The sequence below is a fragment of the Panulirus ornatus genome, chromosome 40 (genome assembly GCF_036320965.1).
Source record: "Panulirus ornatus isolate Po-2019 chromosome 40, ASM3632096v1, whole genome shotgun sequence".
In the NCBI taxonomy this organism is placed as follows: Eukaryota; Metazoa; Arthropoda; class Malacostraca; order Decapoda; family Palinuridae; genus Panulirus; species Panulirus ornatus.
This window is the reverse complement of record NC_092263.1, coordinates 17,093,016-17,112,878: the sequence shown is the minus strand read 5'-3', so window position 1 is coordinate 17,112,878 and position 19,863 is coordinate 17,093,016. Positions and strand designations below refer to the sequence as shown.

Sequence of the window (19,863 nt, the reverse complement as noted above, 5' to 3'; positions counted from 1 at the left end):
TATACCTTTATATATGCTAATAACCTGTCGGCATCTGTACTACACAGTAAACCTTGTATATGTTAATAACCTATCATCATTTAGACAATTAGGAATTTCAATAATCTGAAAAATCATATTTACTCAGCCAATTATTTTGTAAGAGTAATAGAACAAAAAAAAGGAAGACCTAAATCAACCCATTTCATTCTTACATTAGTTATTCACATAAGAAGCATACATATAAAACATCAGACCTCTACAAACCACGTTTTCAGAGAGACTAACAAACTTCTACAAATGCATATAGACATAAAGGGGCATACTTAACCTTCCCCAATCTTTGAACAAAGAATATAAAGCTATACTATAGATGGTATACTTGACCTTCCCCCATTTTTGAGCAAGGGATATAAAGCTATATATAAGTGGTATACTTAAACTTTCCCAATCTTTGAGCAAGGGATATAAAACTACACTGTAGGGGGGTATACATGACCTTCCCCAATCTTTTAGCAAGGGATGTAAAGCTACACTGTAGGGTGTATACTTGACCTTCCCTAATCTTTAAGCAAGGGATATAAAACTATACTATAAGGGGCATACTTGACCTTCCCCAATCATTGAGCATAGGATATAAAGCTATATGTATAAGGAGTATACTTTAACTTTACCTATCTTTGAGCAAGGGATATAAAGCTAGACTAAAGGGTATATACTTGAACTTCCCCAATCTTTGAGCAAGGGATATGAAGCTATAATATAAGGGTATACTTGAACTTTCCCTATCTTTGAGTAAGGGAAATAAAGCTACACTATAGAAAGTATACTTGAACTTCCCTAATCTTTGAATAAGGGATATAAAGCTATAATTTAAGGAGTATACTTGAACTTCCACTATCTTTGAACAAGGGATATAAAGCTACAATATAGGGGGCATACATGACCTTCCCCAGTCTATCAGCAAAGGATGTAAAGCTACACTATATGGGGCATACTTGATCTTCCCCAATCTTTGAGCAAGGGATATAAAGCTACACTATAAGGGATATACTTGAACTTCCCCAGTCTTTGAGCATAGGATATAAAGCTATATTATCGGGGATATACTTGACCTTCCCCAGTCTTTAAGCAAGAGATATAAAGCTACACTATACTGGGCATAATTGATCTTCCCTAATCTTTGAGAAAGGGATGTAAAGCTACACTATAAGGGGTATACTTGAACTTCCCCAGTCTTTGAGCATAGGATATAAAGCTATACTATCGGGGATATATTTGACCTTCCCCAGTCTTTAAGCAAGAGATATAAAGCTACACTATATTGGGCATAATTGATCTTCCCTAATCTTTGAGAAAGGGATATAAAGCTATGGTATATTGGGCATATCTGACCTTCCCTAATCTTTGAGGAGGGGATATAAAGCTACACTATAGGGGGCATACTTGATCTTCCCTAATCTTTGAGCAAATGATATAAAGTTACACTATAGGGGGTATAGTTCATCTTCCCCAATCTCTGAGCAAGGGATATTAACCTATAATAAAAGGGGTATACTTAGCTTCCTAATCTTTGAACAAGGGATATAAAGCTGCACTTTAGGGGGTATACTTGACCTCACCCAATCTCTGAGTTAGGGATGTAAAGTTACATGCCTGATTTGATCATATGTTCTGGGCCAGCATCTACCACTTGGATGGATTTACAACTTGTATATTTCACTTTCACCATAAACAGGTCAAGTAAGCTCTAACATATTGGATTTGCTTACAGCACTTCATTTAGGATTTGTTTCCTTTTCAATGATCCTGTTGATCTGGGAGGTGGATGGGAACAAGTTAACATATAATAAAATGCACAAAAATCCTAACCATAATAGTGTACTGCAACAGTTTTACTGAGCCTAGAAATTTTGCCCAAAGCAGTAAATAGCTCTTAGAGCTGATGTAAGTGACTACGTAAGCCTTTTTCCATCTCATATATACAGATATTCTGAGTTGCTATCCACCCATTACCAATGGCAAATAAAAATCAGCTACTTCTCATATTAATCAATCACTATCTGCAGGTGTATGATGGATACAGAAGCCTAGATCTATCCAGAGGCTGGTAAACAGAGGCACGACTCAAGACAGAAATGCCCTTTTACTCTATCTGCACCTCGCTGATGATAAGCAATAATTTTCCTATCACTGATCAAATGCTTACTACAACCTTTAGGAATAAAGACAAATGCAGAAGTTATACACAGAGAAATCCTGATCATTATTTCACTTACTGATTTAGCCAAGAAGACAATACACCTTGTAGCTCAAGCAGTTGGTGCGTTATCTTTTCCCACACTTCTTCTATCATATCTGTCAACCATAGAGCCAAAGGACTGAGAAGCGTAGAGATTTGAGTCTCCAAGTTTGCCAACTTTTCCTTCATTAGCTCCTTTACTTGAAGCAGCTGCTGGCTCACATAACCAAGAAAACTTTCAAAGTAAAATAAAGACCATTCATATCTGTAAGCATAAAAAAGTAAGTATTCAGGATTAGCTGACATAAATCATAACTATCATATTTTCATTTTAATCATGAGCTTCAGAAAAGCTCAGCTACAATCTAATGAAAAGCAAATATTTAAGCTAATGTCTTCCTCTATCCTCACATCATGTGGTCAATCTTGTAAATACTGGCATTACCTTCAGATGGTTCAGATTATACAACTCAGAATGCACATTTCGAATATAACTTTAATGTATTGTGTGTAATTTTTGAAAAATCACATAAAAGCAACAATCTAAGCTAAATCAAAAAATAAACACCTCAAGTAACAAGCTCAGACATCACAACAGCCAACCCCTTGCCTCCTCTCACCACACATCTTGGACAAGGATAACAAAGACTGTTGGAAGGTGACCCAACCTCCATGAGAGATAATGGGCTGGGTAAGGTGAAAAGTGGGGGGTGTTTATACCTTAAAACTAAATTTTTCTGCAGCTCAAAGCTTACCTTGTAGTCATATGGGGAGGAGAATCTATACGGCAAGAAAATTTTGAGATGCTTCAGCAGCAGAACCATTACTAATGGCCAATTATACCACAGAGGGGACTGTCTAAAAAACTCTCTTCTGGCTGTAGTCTTACTACAGCTAATCTTCTCAGATATATATGCCATTGTAAAAGAGCAAATGTCCTGTTGGACCTCCAAAACATCTGTTGCTGATCCTTTTGTGGGACAAGAGTGCTAGAAGAGCCTTGATTGAGGAATGTCTTCTCAAAATATGCACCTTACATTGAACTCTGACTGGCTAATTCTAAAAGTTCTGCCAGTCAGCTTTGAAATCCTTGCTCCTGAATACATAATAGGAGACCTAAAATAACAAAGTTTCTGTATTCCTTCATGCAGTACATTTCATATATTGCCATATCATACTAAGGAAATAATATTTCTATAAAGAAAGGCTCCATGCCTTTCCCTAGAAATACAATTTCATTTATAACAAAAAAAAGTTGCATTACGGTAAAAGTTAATGACTAACTTGTTCCTATCAAAATATAACACTCTCTCTCCTATAGAGGGAAAGTAGTTTGCTAATCCAATTTTCAGTGCTCAGTCTTACAAATAAAATTGTTTTTAATGTTAAATCTTCAAAAAAAGTAATTAATGCAAATCCTCCTTTTTTACAACAAATCTAATACCTTATCAAAAACATCCTACACACTCTGCTTGAATGGAGTTTGAAGTATCTTGGGCAATCTTAAAAAGTGTCTCTTCTTGGCCATTTGGAGGAAGGGGGAATAAACGCTTCCATTCCTGCATGAATAGCCTCTGCTATGCATTTGATGCAGACAGAAGCATCACCATATAAGAAACAGCAATTTACCCAAGGAAAGTCAGAAAAGAATTCAAGCAAGTGATTTCAGTCAGCTTTGTCGTCGAGGTGCTAATATTTACACTTAGAAGGGACTGTAGGAGGGAGAAGTGCTGTTAAAATAGATTTATGAGAGTGTGATCAGATGAACCAACTGGGGACAAGACCGAGTAATTACAGCTCTCATGATTTGTTTCTTTGACTGGGAAACATCTTGACAGCTTAACACTGTACTCTTTCCATTTTGTCTGTCTTTTTTTTCAAATTGGGTAACCATAACTGAACAAAATATTCAAATGGAGGTGCACCACTGAATTATAAAAAAAGAGGATAATTTCCTTAACTTGATAACTTGCATTCTTGTGTACCTATCTGTGTATGGGTGACTTATGACTCCAATTCTGGATGCACATACAAATATGCTGTGGTAGCAATGAGAATATGCTAGCATCAGAACATGCATAGCAATTCTGCTGTGATACTGCTCCTAAGCCAACTGGACAAAAATCCTCCTGCCTGTCCTCAAATAGTCTGCATTCTGCTGAAGTATGGGAACATGCTTTGTTCTGTCCTGAGCTAACTGCTTCAGGTTTGATGTTCCACAATTGCAGCTTTTACTTCATACAGTTCTTGTACCTCTTTCTGGGGAGGACCTGGTTTTGTCTTTACTCCAGCTCTCCATACATGACTTGTCTCATATGAAAGCTGACCATTCTGATTACAAAGTCTATTCACTTCAAGTGAGATTTGATAATTTCTCAATGCTGGAGGTGTAGTCCTTGGGAGGACCTCATTGTTTATGAACCATGACTTGTCAGCAAATGCCCTTCAGAAATCTATGGGAGCACATGTGAAATTACTACAATAGTTTGATTTGATTCTGGTAAGAAGCCTGCACCTTGCAGCTGTACAAGAGGAAAAACAGAACCACTACATTATACAGCTTGACCTTGATATCAGCAAGAGGCTATAGAGGTTCAAAGCTCTAGCATTGAGTCTGCCTAAAGGCCTTGTTGGATATGCCAATTCTCCAAATCCTTGTTGAATTCTCCTTGTCAAGGGATTCATTACTGGAAATTGCAGTGCATATGTACTTTAATTCCTCTGCATTATTTAGGTGAGTTTTACCTATTTGGATAGATGGGGCTGGTGCACTGGATGTTGGGGAAAGCTGAAAGAGAACCTATGATTTTTCAAGACTGATCATCAAGCCAAAGAGTTAAACAACCTTAAAAAACCTATCCACTATGCACTGGAGACCATTCTATCCTAGGTCTATGACTTAAGAGCACAGTCATCAGCAAATAAAGCTTTCTGAGTGAGCTTCTGCAAAAATTCAGTCTAAGTGTTCAGCTATCTATGATTGAAAAGTGAGCTACATCAGTGGTATCTAACATAAAAGCCATGTCCTAATTCTTTTACACTGACAATTTCATAACTTTCTCCACATCTGTAAATGCTTCATGAAAGTTCATTTCTTGTGCCAAGTGCTTTTAACAGATTCTTCAACATAAATACCTAGACCACACATTCTCTACCCTCTTGAGGCCACAACACTTCTCCCTTCTCCCTTCTTCCTTTCAGTCACCATTTTCCTAAACAGTTTACTATGTATACTTAACAGCTTTTTTTTTTATTTCATTATACTTTGTCGCTGTCTCCCGCGTTTGCGAGGTAGCGCAAGGAAACAGACGAAAGAAATGGCCCAACCCCCCCCATACACATGTATATACATACGTCCACACACGCAAATATACATACCTACACAGCTTTCCATGGTTTACCCCAGATGCTTCACATGCCTTGATTGAATCCACTGACAGCACGTCAACCCCGGTATACCACATCGCTCCAATTCACTCTATTCCTTGCCCTCCTTTCACCCTCCTGCATGTTCAGGCCCTGATCACACAAAATCTTTTTCACTCCATCTTTCCACCTCCAATTTGGTCTCCCTCTTCTCCTCGTTCCCTCCACCTCCGACACATATATCCTCTTGGTCAATCTTTCCTCACTCATTCTCTCCATGTGCCCAAACCACTTCAAAACACCCTCTTCTGCTCTCTCAACCACACTCTTTTTATTTCCACACATCTCTCTTACCCTTACGTTACTCACTCGATCAAACCACCTCACACCACACATTGTCCTCAAACATCTCATTTCCAGCACATCCATCCTCCTGCGCACAACTCTATCCATAGCCCACGCCTCGCAACCATACAACATTGTTGGAACCACTATTCCTTCAAACATACCCATTTTTGCTTTCCGAGATAATGTTCTCGACTTCCACACATTCTTCAAGGCCCCCAGAATTTTCGCCCCCTCCCCCACCCTATGATCCACTTCCGCTTCCATGGTTCCATCCGCTGCCAGATCCACTCCCAGATATCTAAAACACTTCACTTCCTCCAGTTTTTCTCCATTCAAACTCACCTCCCAATTGACTTGACCCTCAACCCTACTGTACCTAATAACCTTGCTCTTATTCACATTTACTCTTAACTTTCTTCTTCCACACACTTTACCAAACTCAGTCACCAGCTTCTGCAGTTTCTCACATGAATCAGCCACCAGCACTGTATCATCAGTGAACAACAACTAACTCACTTCCCAAGCTCTCTCATCCCCAACAGACTTCATACTTGCCCCTCTTTCCATAACTCTTGCATTTACCTCCCTAACAACTCCATCCATAAACAAATTAAACAGCCATGGAGACATCACACACCCCTGCCGCAAACCTACATTCACTGAGAACCAATCACTTTCCTCTCTTCCTACACGTACACATGCCTTACATCCTCGATAAAAACTTTTCACTGCTTCTAACAACTTTCCTCCCACACCATATATTCTTAATACCTTCCACAGAGCATCTCTATAAACTCTATCATTTGCCTTCTCCAGATCCATAAATGCTACATACAAATCCATTTGCTTTTCTAAGTATTTCTCACATACATTCTTCAAAGCAAACACCTGAACCACACATCCTCTACCACTTCTGAAACCACACTGCTCTTCCCCAATCTGATGCTCTGTACATGCCTTCACCCTCTCAATCAATACCCTCCCATATAATTTACCAGGAATACTCAACAAACTTATACCTCTGTAATTTGAGCACTCACTCTTATCCCCTTTGCCTAACAGCTTTGTATGTCAGTAATCTAAGCATTCATCTTTGTCCCACTGCCTTTATATAAGATCATTACACACTTTGCTAAAACTCATGCAATTTACCATGGCCAGAAATACATAAAAAAAATATCACCCTCTTTCTTTAGAAACTCAACTACAATCCCATGCACTACAGCTGCTTTGCAACATTTCATCTTACACAAGGCTTTCACTATCTCCTCTCTTATGACCAAACCATTTGCCATGACCCCTCTTGCTTGCTTATCATAACACCTCACTGCAAACCCCAATATCTTACCATCCAATCATCTAACATACTCAATAATCTTTCATGGTATTCATTCCATTACTCTTTTAACTCTTATTTGCCTGCTGCCACTTCCCTATCTGCTCCCCTCACTGTCACTCCCATTTGTTCTCTTGTTCTCCTCACCTCTCTATCTATCTATATCTCTGACACCTGTTCCCTTTGGGAACTCCTTTGAGGGGGTGGCCACAGCAAAAGTCTCCATAACTGGTGAACTCCAGTGCCACTTCTTCGCTTTTTATGACTCAACCTTAGTATGCCATTGGCAGATGGCAAGTCAAGCACAATGTTTTCAAAGGCTCCTATTTAATGTTCCCACCAACTACTATTACCAATGTGTCTACCAAATGTTCCAGCCTATTACTTCTACTTTATACTCCAAGCTAAATGTTCCTGCCTACTACTTCTACCTAATGTTTCTATCTAATGCTCCAGTCTAATGTTCCAACCTACTATTTCTGTTTGTTACTCCTACCATTTTGCCAAAAGACAGGGCTAATGAATAGCCCTAACCAAAGAAAAATATAGAGTTAGGAATGATTGAGTTAAGCATTTTTCAAGTTTTATGTGTGAAAAGGAGAGATCGTATGTCTGTGGACAGAATGCTAGCAGTCCACTTGTGAGTGAGACAGAAAGAAATGACAGCTACCTGGGTCAAAGAAGTGCAACTTAACCACTGAAGTGCTAGCTCACTATGCAGCCATCACTGACCTGGGGGTCTGGAGATAATAAGGTGGTCTCTTGATACTACAACTACAGACACTACTCACCTCACCTACAATATTTAATTCTCCCAAAAGTTCATCCATACTCTCTCAACTCATCTCTCATGTACACTCTTTTTCAGCTTCTATACCTTCCTCTTGACCTCCAGCTCCTTTCTCTTGCACACCTCCCAATAACTCACACTCCTTCCCTGCAGATAGTGTTCAAACACCTCTCTCGAAATAGTCAAAATAAACTGATAATCTATGACTTCCTCAGCCTCTTTGTTACTGAAACTTATGAATAATCATGAAGACATTTGCATTCACATTAATATATCAAAGAAATATTAATCTAAGAATCTCTATAAGTCGCAAGTATCAACATTCAAGAAAAACTACAAAAAAATCATATAAAAATGTTTTTGTTCACATGTTAAATCATACTTAATCTATGGAAACCTAAGACCCTATTGGTAAGAGTTACACATAAGAATAAAAAAGGGACAAAATTCACACAGAAAAAAATTCAAAAGGCAGGTTCATGGCTGACAATGCTAACTGGGAAGAGATACAAACATCAAAGTATTCGTGAAAACCAAGGACACAGAACACAGTGCAATCAAAATAACGTTGTTGACTCCTCAACGTCAAAAGTTGATAGAGTAAATCTTTAAGAAGTTAGCACACTTATTCATGAATACATTTTGCTCATATCAGATTGCAGCTCATGGCTTTATTTGATGACTTCTACATGACCAACCTGCATGATGAGAAAAGGCACAAAGTTGGCTGGCTTGACATCGTGGCTGATTGTGTAACGTGGTTATGGCTAAGTGTAATTTGTGATTATGCCATCTTATAGCAACTTTTTTCAGACATTACAGCTACAATTTCTGCATGCATTATTAGTAACTAGCATTCATATTTGAATGTCCTCCTGATTTGCCTGAAGTGAAGCAGGCAGATTATAACTACATGAGGTGAGGTTAAAAGGAGGGTTGGTTTACAGATATAACATTTAGATTATTAGGCTCCAGTAATTAAACTTATCTGTGCCTAAAATTCAACTAGAGAGAGAAATACGCATGATTTTTTAAAAATTTTCTCAGAACAATGACACAAACATGAAAATTTTACTTACAAACTGATAACGAAGTTATGAGTAATTTGTAGTGGTGGCCGTAGCAATTCCGTCCATATTCTCTTGACATCTGAGCTGATATCACATATGGCTGTATTGAATTCATTCATAAAGTAGTCAAAATTACTTGTCTCTCTGTCCCACACTGTTTGAAGAGTTTGATAATTAATTAATGACTGGAAGGCTATAGGAGCTTCTTTTAAAACCCACTGTTTGAAAACAGATGCTGTGGAGACCAGGTCATATGACCAAGTATTCAGAATCTTATTTGCAGGCGAAGTTATATGGGTCCAGAAACTGTCAACTCTGAAGTCTAAAGTTGGGTCAAAGTCTAAAACAAACTGAAGGATATATGGTGTAATAAGTTTCATACCAATTTCAATATCTTGACTCCATCCCCCAAATCTCTGATGGTCTACAAGTGCCCCCACTTCTATTGGGTTATGGAAACCAATTCTCAGCCTCCCTTCTTCATATGCTTCTTGATGTTTCTGCCCAATATCTAGATATACAAGTACGTTAGGTGAATATTTATCCACAGTTGCTCCAAATTTCCAAAACTCACCAACCTCTTTTGGGCTTCCTTGAATGTTAAACGTGGCTAAGTTTTCAAATGAGTGAATATCACCTGCACAACTATAGCCCCATTTTCCCAAAGAAGAAAGAATATCTGCTGCAAAATCATATCCACTGTTGCTTGCATTCACAATGGTCAGAATCTGCAACTCTTCCCATTTTTCTTCAGCTAAACTCCAATATTTAAATGTATAATCACCTTTAGTGAATACTGATTCCATGACCTGTGCATCCACGGCAAAAACAAAACCTGAGGAAAGCTGAGAGATATTGACCTGTATACTCTGTTCTCCATTATCTGTGAAAGGCTGAACATCAATCACAATGACAATATTTCTCTCAGGAGAATTTCTATCTACAAGCTCTGCTAAGCCATATAATGGAGAATTTTGTGAATGAGTAACATTACCGTGGAAGATAATATCTTCAATGTCGGGATGGCTGAAGACTGCACTTATATATTCCTTTGTTTCACCAAAAACTGACTCATCAAAATAATTCAGTCTGAAAAAGAGTGATGGTATCCCAGGATCATTTTCATTCCATGTGAAGCTTGAAAACACATCAAATTCCCTCAAGCTAGATGTAGCATTAGTTTTATAATGCAAAGTCTGGGTAGGTAACACCAAGTAAACATCACTTGTGTACATACTATAGAAGAATCCTGGTTCTCTCTGGAGGAGAATTCTATAACCCAGTATATTCTTGTTTAATTCAAATATCAAACTATCATTCAAATGGTAAGAATTTACAGACAGTGTTCCTTCAAAATGAAAATAATTTCCCATGTTCTCTCCAGACACAGAGAGATGGTAGCCACCTTCTAGAATTTCTCTGTGTACATGGAAGCCATAGGATTTCAAAGTGCCACTATCTTCAGAATCAAAACTCAGCTGTAAGTGGTAATCATCAAGTTCTCTTGCAGACTCTAAATTTACAGTAAGACATCCTGGATATACCCTTGGAGTGGTAACTGCTAAAATTTTGTCTGAATTCCATGCCATGTGTATCTTGAAGAACTCCTCTTCCTCACTTTTTACTACAAAGAAAACCCGCTCAGAAGTTTCATATTCAAGTTTAACATGAAACATTAGATTTCCTACCAATTCTTGTGGTTCAAGGTCAACATGAAAATAAAATCTACTTTTGTTTAACAAAGATGATTCTCTAAATACAGCCCTTATGCTGTATTCATTGATCTGCATAAATGCCTCTAGCTTCTCTCCAATAGTCTTTCCAGATACCTTAAGTGACAAGGTGAACCCAACTTTTCCTACTCGTGCTTCTATTTTGAAATCACCAGGCAGTATTATGTACTGCATGGATATAATTTCATATTTTTCAAAGGGCAAGTAAAGGGCACATATGAAGTGGGAATCCAAAAAACTTTTGTATGATAATCTCATATCCACTCCAACTTTACCACTTGGGTATTCAAACAGAGCACCAAAATGCTGTCCATTGCTTTGAAAATATGGTGTTTGTAATGCATACTTTTCAAATCCTTCAAAAGGTGTTGTTAGATTAATTGTAAATGTTCTACCAAAAATATCATCATCATCAGCAAAACACTGCAATACAATTTCTTGACCATCCCAAACGTATGCTATGTGAATGTTTTTAAAACTATCAAGTGACCATCTGTTTTCAAATATCAATGCTTCACAATATGCAAAGGATGTTCTTACAGAAATTTCAAAGGAATTCTCTTCAAATGAATTATAATAAGAAATTACATATGTACTCCTGTCTTCAGATTTGAAAGTGAATCCACCAACACCTTTGTTCACATCAAGTTCTAAGCTAATAAAGTAATATGGCAAGGACAAGTGGAATACTTGAGCATTTCTCCATGACTTATTGTTAAGTATATACAAAGTAACTTCTTTATTCTGTAACAAAATACTAGTAAGTTTCCCTGACACAATTCTTTCCTTAACATCATCTTTGTAACGAAATTCTAAATTGTTATTTAATTCTGGAATTACACTATATATATCAAAATCAAAATCAATTCTATCAAAATAAAAATATAACACTGCTGACACTGCAAACACCTCTTCCTCATTTTCCTTTATTATGATGTATGAATTAATATGCTCAAGGTTTATATTTTCAAACTTAGCATCTATAAAAATTTCCTTGTCACCTGTGGTCAACTTAACTTCATAATTCATGTTAGAAAGTTGAAAATCACTGTTAACTTTTCCCATAAAATGAATTTCTTCAAATGAAAGCCAAGATGATTTGCTAGACAGTTTTAGAATATAGTCTGTGATATCTGCATTCAACATCATAATATGTTCTTTGTCCAAAATATTTAGTATGACACTCACATTTATATCCCTCTTCCAGTGGATATTGGCCCTGAGAGAGTATTTGCCAATCCAGTCTGAGGTCAGATATAATTCACCATTAATCTTGTGTTCATTTTTATCATACTGAAAATGTCCCTGTATATCAGTTTTTTTAACACCATAAGACATGCTAAAATTCAGTGATCCATAAAACTCTTGATATGAAAAACTTAAGTTCAATAGTAATGAATCATCTTTCAGGTATGGTGAATTCAATTCTGTTCCAATCATGAAATTCTCAAAACTGGAGTCTTTAGACCAAACTACAAGAAGAGAATGTTCTGCTGATGAATCTGGGAAGGAATATGAAACACTCAGGGAATGTTCGCTAAATACAACAAGTACACACACATCCCACTCAGGTGACTCTACCATCAAAAGTCGACTAGATGACCATGTATCTGGGAATATTGTTTCATATAGCAACTTGTACTTCAGCTCACCTCCCTGGGTCATAACAAATGCTATCTTTGTTTCTTCAAAAAACACATTAAACAGTGGGAACATACAGCTGAATTTATAATGAGCCATATTCTGATCAAACGCAAACTCAGTATCCATATAAACAAAGTCATCATTGACACTGACACCCAACATGAAATGGTAATGTAGCAAGTCTTTGTTTTGAAACTTAACTGATGCTGTAACTGATGCATTATAGAACTCAAAAAGAACACCATACTTGGCAGTTACATTCAAGTTTAATGACTGTAGTTTCCAACGTTGAGATTCGAACTTCAATTCTACATCTACTTCTTCATTATTTAGAAATATAACGTTCAATTCCAAGTTGGTGTCAGTTAAGGTGATATTTATGGTACAACCATCTCCATACTCTGCATCAATGGAAATCCACTTTCTATCTGACGCTACATCAAAAACAAATTTGATTAAGTAAGCTTGAGGTTGTATTTCATAGCTAAAACTGACAATAAACGGAGTGTTTTTCCTTGCAATGGTAAAGATGGCTTGTGTACCCATCTCCATCCAGTGATTTTTTGCTTCCAGTTTCCATTTGAAATCACCTAAAATTGGAATATCTGCTTCAAATTTACCACCATTTATGGAGAAAATACCCTTTATGGAATTAGTTATTTCATTTACTGTGAAGTTAGCTGAAAACTGTTGCAATCCTAGGTGGAACATAGCCTCTAGTAATTTCATGGAGATAAAAGGAGTCTGAATTTTCATTGAAGACTTCAGTTCCTTGTCAAAAAATGAGAAGTCAACTCTCACCAGGCCAAGTACAACACTACTCAAATCATATTTGCTAACAAACTGAAGGTGCAATGGAGAAAATATAAGCAATGTTTCTACTTTCCTTATATCCCACTGGAGCACACTTGAATATACTGATTTCTCATTCTCAGTTTTCTGGGTTGCCATGAATGAGCCAACTCTAAGTAGGTCCCAGGGAGTGAACAATTTAATTTCTATGTTTGTCTTTTCAATCTGAATATGCACTCCAAGTATCTGAGCCTCTGGCCAAGTTAATTCTATCTGGATACTAAGTTCATTATTCTGAGTAGCGACAGACACAGAAAGGGAAATGATTTTAAAGTCACTGACTGGTGTCTCAACAGAACAAACTACTGAAAATATTGGAGAAAATTCAAAGTCACAAAAACACCTCCATTTACCCTCATTGAAAACTAGAGATGCCTCCATGTGACCTGTTTGCAGCTGGAAACATATGATAAGTTTCTCAAGATGTAAAGAAGAAGTTGTTAATGTCCAATTAAAGTCAAGTTTTCTATCCTCTAACTTGAAAAACCCAGTGGAATTGACTTGCTGAGACCACTCAATAAAGACTGTCCATGTGAGATTAACTAAAGAGTGTTTATATGTGTATTCACCATCAAAGTCAAGGAGGAGGTGAGGTAGGCATCTAAATGGTGTAGACACCCTGAGATTTATCTTGGTTTGGTTTTGATTCCGCATCCCTGTCACATTAAGCTGGAGGTGCTCCCCCCAGTCAATTGTGACTGAGGCTAAACTCATCACAGAATTCATCTTACCCAACATGAATTTCTTCAGGTCATACATAGCTTCTACAATTATGGGTTCACTTGAGTCTTCAGATGAATCAAAGTAAATTTCAAAACTAGACTGTCTTTTTTTTACTTTTGCTCTCCCAGTTAAATTGTACTCCTTCCCGTCTACAACAGCATGGGAATTCAAACGAATATCATCAGTGCTAGAATAAGTGATGTTGACTATTAATGGCTGCATTACTGAACTGTTCATGGACAAGTCAAACTTAAGCTTATGCTTTCCAGAATAGCTTGCCTGTAGTCTAATGGGCTTCATATCAAAACCATGGAAAGATAAGTCAATCTGATGCCCACTTTTTGTTGACTTGTGAAACACAGCTAAGTTGAAAAACAGATAATCAGTCCACATAAATTGTATATTGGTTTGGTAGTAATTAACATTCATTCTTAAGATATCCTTTTGTCTGTAACTGAGACTGAGATGGAACTGGTATAAGTCTAATAAAAAGCTGATATCTAATGCTTCATATCCAGAAATTTTTCCTGACATGTTTCCCTTGTATATATTCCCAGTTTTCCCAAGTTCTATCTCACCAGATCCACTAACTCTGAACATTTCTATATGGCCAGTGAATTTCAGCAAAAATGTTACATTGCTGATCATTAAATCTGCATTGATCTTTAAGAAATGATGCTTTGTACTTACAGATATAGCTGCCTGCAATTTTACATAATCTGATATATTGTACTGGAAATCAACAAAAAGTTTTGATGCTCCATCAGATGATGTTTTTATCTGAAAATCAAGATGAGCAAAATTACTCACATACACTAAGGTCATTTTCAGTTCTCCTGATTGTCTTCCTGCTTTATATGTAGCCTTTAGATCTATTGGACTTTCAAGGAAAAACCAGATCAACTCAGCTTTCAATGGGCTTACAAATGGAGATATCAGAGATGTCATCACTGATCCTACTTTCCAGTCAGGGGAGAGTTCAAAGTTTGACTGAAAAACAGTTTCCTCAATACTTGCCACAAAGCTACCACTGTATGACTCAAGACATTCTAACTTGAAATTTACAGTGAAAGTTGAAAAGCCCTGTACAGGTATATTGCCATTCAGCATAACTGCAGCTGTTTTAGTACTGAATTTTGAAGTCCACAGAATGTAAAAAGTATCAAGACCGTACTGGTAATAAGCTGCCAAACTGAGAGTACTCAGCTGGCAGTGTGCCTGCAGATGGTGAGTCAAGGTGAAGGGAGACTCAAACAGGATGTTAAGCTTCATACTCTCCCATGGTCCTGATAAACCTTCTGACTCGATGTCAAATACAGCATTGAACGTTACAGTTCCCTTCTGCTTCATGTCTACATTCACCTGAACTAAGTATGCCTGATCTCTCTGTCCCATGTTCCATGATCCATCTATAATTCTGTAACCTTGAATATTTGTTTTAACCTCAAAACTTCCTGACATTGCAGGGAAAGGCTCTCCACTAAATGTCCATTTTGACATCCAATCCCAATTTTCAAACTGCCCTTCTATCTTCAGAAAATCCTGAAGCTCATAGCTTACACTGTAAGTTTTATTTACAGACTCATGTTTTTCATTTATAATAAATCTGATGAGTCCTTTACTAAAGTATTCTTCAGTTAAGAGATGAGATGCAAAATCTGAATCTGTATAGTAACGTGATAGGCAAATCTCCCATTTATGGGATAAATCAAGGGGAATGTAGATAGCTATGTTGTACTCTCCTAAATCAAAAAATGTTAAGTAAGAAGTGAATGTAAAAGCAATACTCAGATCTGAAAGCTCCCATGTTCCCTCAACTCCCATCAGGCCCTGAGGACTGCTAAGAATAACTGACGCCTGACCACCTAAAAAGTCATACACCAACAGAAAGGTGAATGCATCTGATACAAGATTTGGAATAGTGAGTAAGATTTCGGTCTGCTGCTTTTTCCAGGTCCTATGGTGACTGTGTTTGATGTCAATCATATGCTCCCTTCCATATGAGGTTACAGTAAACTTTGCTTTGTAATAGTTTTCAGACAAATACGTAAGAGGATGGCTCAGTTCAAAGTCAAATCTCTTGTATTTCTCAAATGCTGTTAAAAAGGTAAAACTTGTTACTGACTCCTTATCTGTTGAATGTATAGCACCATTTAACTGGAATTCAACATCATCTTGTAGACTTAGTAATTTAAATGTCTTTTTAGACCCTTCATTCTCATAAATGAATTCCAGGTGGTAGTTCTGGAAAGTATGGAGGCTGGATGACATATCAGCTATGAATGAAACCATATTATCATTATTTTTCAGTTTTACCTCACTTTCAACATTTCCATTTGTAGTTAACAGCATGAAGTTTCCTTTTTTGGTCTCTTCTCTAAGGTCATAAACAAAAATAAGATTAGTGTGATTAAAAGCTAAATCTGATGTGAATTGCATTTCCATATTTCCATAATTATCCATGAAATTTGCCTTACCAGTCAATTCTATATTCAACAAAAAACCAAACAATGAGTGAGAGTAACTGGTATTCATTCTGATATCTCTAGGATACATAAGATAGTTAGGTTCAAGTGAAAATATTTGGCCTTCTGGTTGTTCATTAATGATATCAGCTCCAACTGAAAAGATAGAGTTTTTAAAGAGAAAGTAAGTGGTATTAGAAGAAGGGTCATATACTTGCAGTTTTAGGGACTGACATTCTTCCCTTAATTGTTTTATGAAATCCAGGCCAAGTGAAAGCTGTGGATACAATTCAGTTCTAATTTCAACATAAACTTCATCTTTCTTGATATGAGATGCAATATTAAGTATAAATATTGAACCATATTTATAAACATCTAGCTTAGAAGATATAACAAAAGAGTTTTTATCTATACTGTATTTGAAAACAAAGTCAAATAATGCTTCTTCACCACAGTTTAACTGCATATTCATGTTTATCATAAAGGAATGGATTGTTTTATCCAACACACCTATAAAATTGAAGCAAAACTGAGGAACTTTCAGTATTACCTCTAAGCCATACTCTTCCATTGCCTTCACTGTGACTGTTAGATTAAAAGTCTCCATTTCACTGAATGGCATTTTGAGCCAAATGTATGACTCCGGTGAACTAACTTTTAAGTTTCCAGTTATCCAACCTTGCTCCTCATCCAGATCAACTGTTAAATGGGTTATAAATCCATTCTGTATTATGGAAAAATCAACATGGGCATTAATTCTGAAAGTCATGAAAATCTCATTGTCAACTTTAATGATGATTCTACTGGTACTCCTAGGCTTGGGATAAATGTATCTCAGTGTTCCAAGAAAATTTTCTTCATCAACTTTTAATTTAGCAGTTACAGCCAAACCACGTCTCTGCTGAACAATCAGCTGTCCAGTTATCTTGGAAATATAATCTACATCTGAATTGAAGTTAATAGTAATCAATTGCTTAATTTTTCTTATGATCCAGCTAATATTGCCTTGAAGAAATTGGAATTTTGATCCATCTTCATCAATTCTTTGAGCACTCAGAGTCAAAATCTTGCTTGACAGCCGACATGCTACCTCATACTTTTTGGAGTTTCCTGGTATAACAAATCCTTTCAAGTCTCCATACTTGTTATCATAATATACAAAAAGTGACCAATGGGGACCAAGTTGATTCAAACGGATTGTAAATCTCATTTGATAAACTGTATCTTCAGTTGCCATGATCAAGAGACTTGCCCCAGTTTTGTTACAAATTTCATCATTGTAAGCTATGTAATACTCAGTTCCACATTCCAGGTGAAATTTATGGCTGAGTTCAAGAGAGCCATTAATTTTTGCTCCAAACTTCCATTCTTTATAATTCATGAGTCCATTAAGATGGCCATCCCATGAGTGTTTACTGTTGATTTTAACACAAATGTCCAGTTCAACTCTAAAATCTTCAAAACCTTCTAGGTCTGACCCTAATTCTATGCTGCCTTTGAGGGCATAATTGTTGATACTAGCCAAGTCAGCAGTCACTTTCAACTGTGCAGTCTGTAAAGTCTTATTTGTCTCACTAAATATCTCCAAACTGATGAGGGTATCTAATTTGGGATAGAGTGTTTCAAACACAATATGGAATTTGATAATGTCTGTCTCATTTTTTGCCAAACAGAAATGCAGATCTGGCAAGTCACCTTTTCCCATCTCAAAAATTAAATCTGACTGAAAATTTCTGGTGGAATCACCTGCTATTACACTGAAAATAATACCATCAAGCAGACCAGATGTAAGGGAGAAAAAATAGTCACCCCATGTGCCCTCCAATTTTCCATTAAACTGAGAATCTACATTCAGCAGAGCCATAAACTGTACATCCCAGTCTGTAATATTTGCATTTGCAATAAAATTGTAGGATAAAAAATCTTGACTGTGCCATCCCTGGCTGAACTTTAAATGACTTTTAGCCTTTATGAAGAAACTAGATCCATAGGTAACATCTACACTTGTCAGACTCTCAGACTCAAAGTTGTGCTTCCATTTCATCTTATAATCATCAAAAAATAACGAAGTCACTTGTAAGGCAAGATCTGACTGGTACCAATTCAAAAGACCATTCAATTCAAGAATCAGTCCAAGTACAGCAGCACCATCATACACCATCTCAAATTTGTAGTTCATCATGGAACCAGTTTCCTGCTTCACAAATTTAGCACTATATTCCTTGGTCCAAGGCGAAGTAAAATCAAAGTTTGAGTTTATGGTTGATAGATCATATTCGGCTTTCACTGAGAACTTATTTACAATAAATTCTCCATGACCTGGCAAAGTAATTTGCAATGCACTGGACCACTCTTGGAGTTGCTGCATCTCAAGTCTGTGATCCACTTTAAAAATCTGACCATCCCAGGACACTGACAGCTGAGTTATGAATAAACTGGCTTCCCTTGTGTGGGAAATAGCAAAGTCCAAATTATGATCAAACAAATTAAGAAGGGAGACATGTCCCTTGGCTTTTCTGGGGATAAAATCTTCATCCCACACTGTATCTATATCATAAGTTACTGTTAGAGTATTTACTGAACCCTCTAGTTGCTGCTTTAAGCCACTCATTGTAAAGTTGTGTACCAGATCCATTGTAATTTGAAGTTCATTGTGTGAAAGGTATAAATGAGCCTTGGTGTCTTCAGGTGATGAGTAGTTGGTATCAAATTCAGCTACCCATGATGAAATGTGTTTCAAAGATGAATGAAAGTCAATATATAAGCTAAAACTTTCTGGAGCATGATCAATTGTTATGTTCACATGAACAGGTTCAGTCCAAGGAGTGTCAAATTCAGTTAGTCCATAAAGTTTCTTTGTATTCACAGATGATTCTTTCTGTAGAAATACTGATAATGAGATTTCTTCCTCCATTCCTGTTTGGACTTTCAAGGTCAAAAGCTCCTCTGTAACATTATACATTCCATATAAATGGAAAGGACTTGTAAGCATTGGTGATTGAAAATTCAACTTGATATCATTTGACTTCTCCATCCCAGTAAAATCATATGTGGTGTTCACTTCAAATATCCAAGGACTGTAAGCCTTCGTCAAAGCCATGCTTGCTTTGGTCATATAATGGTGGCCATCATATTTGTGATATACATCAAGGTGGGAATCACACATATCTCCAACCTCAAACTGCAACTTAGCCTCAAAGTTGATCTGGTCACCTAGCTGGGCATCACCACGAATCTGTTATAATACAAAATCATTACATGCCCAGTCATTACAACATTAATATATTCTACATTATCAAATTTCAATACCATTTT

The 19,863-nt window shown here is 36.8% G+C and overlaps 1 protein-coding gene across 1 annotated transcript in view; it reads right to left on the bottom strand.

Moving 5' to 3' along the window:
• LOC139761485 (uncharacterized) overlaps window positions 1-19,863 on the bottom strand; it is a 419,732-nt gene that overhangs the window by 163,643 nt on the left and 236,226 nt on the right. Inside the window, 2 exon segments of the mRNA XM_071685744.1 lie at window positions 2,259-2,486; window positions 9,141-19,783. Of these exon segments, the coding sequence (XP_071541845.1) occupies window positions 2,259-2,486; window positions 9,141-19,783 (10,871 nt within the window).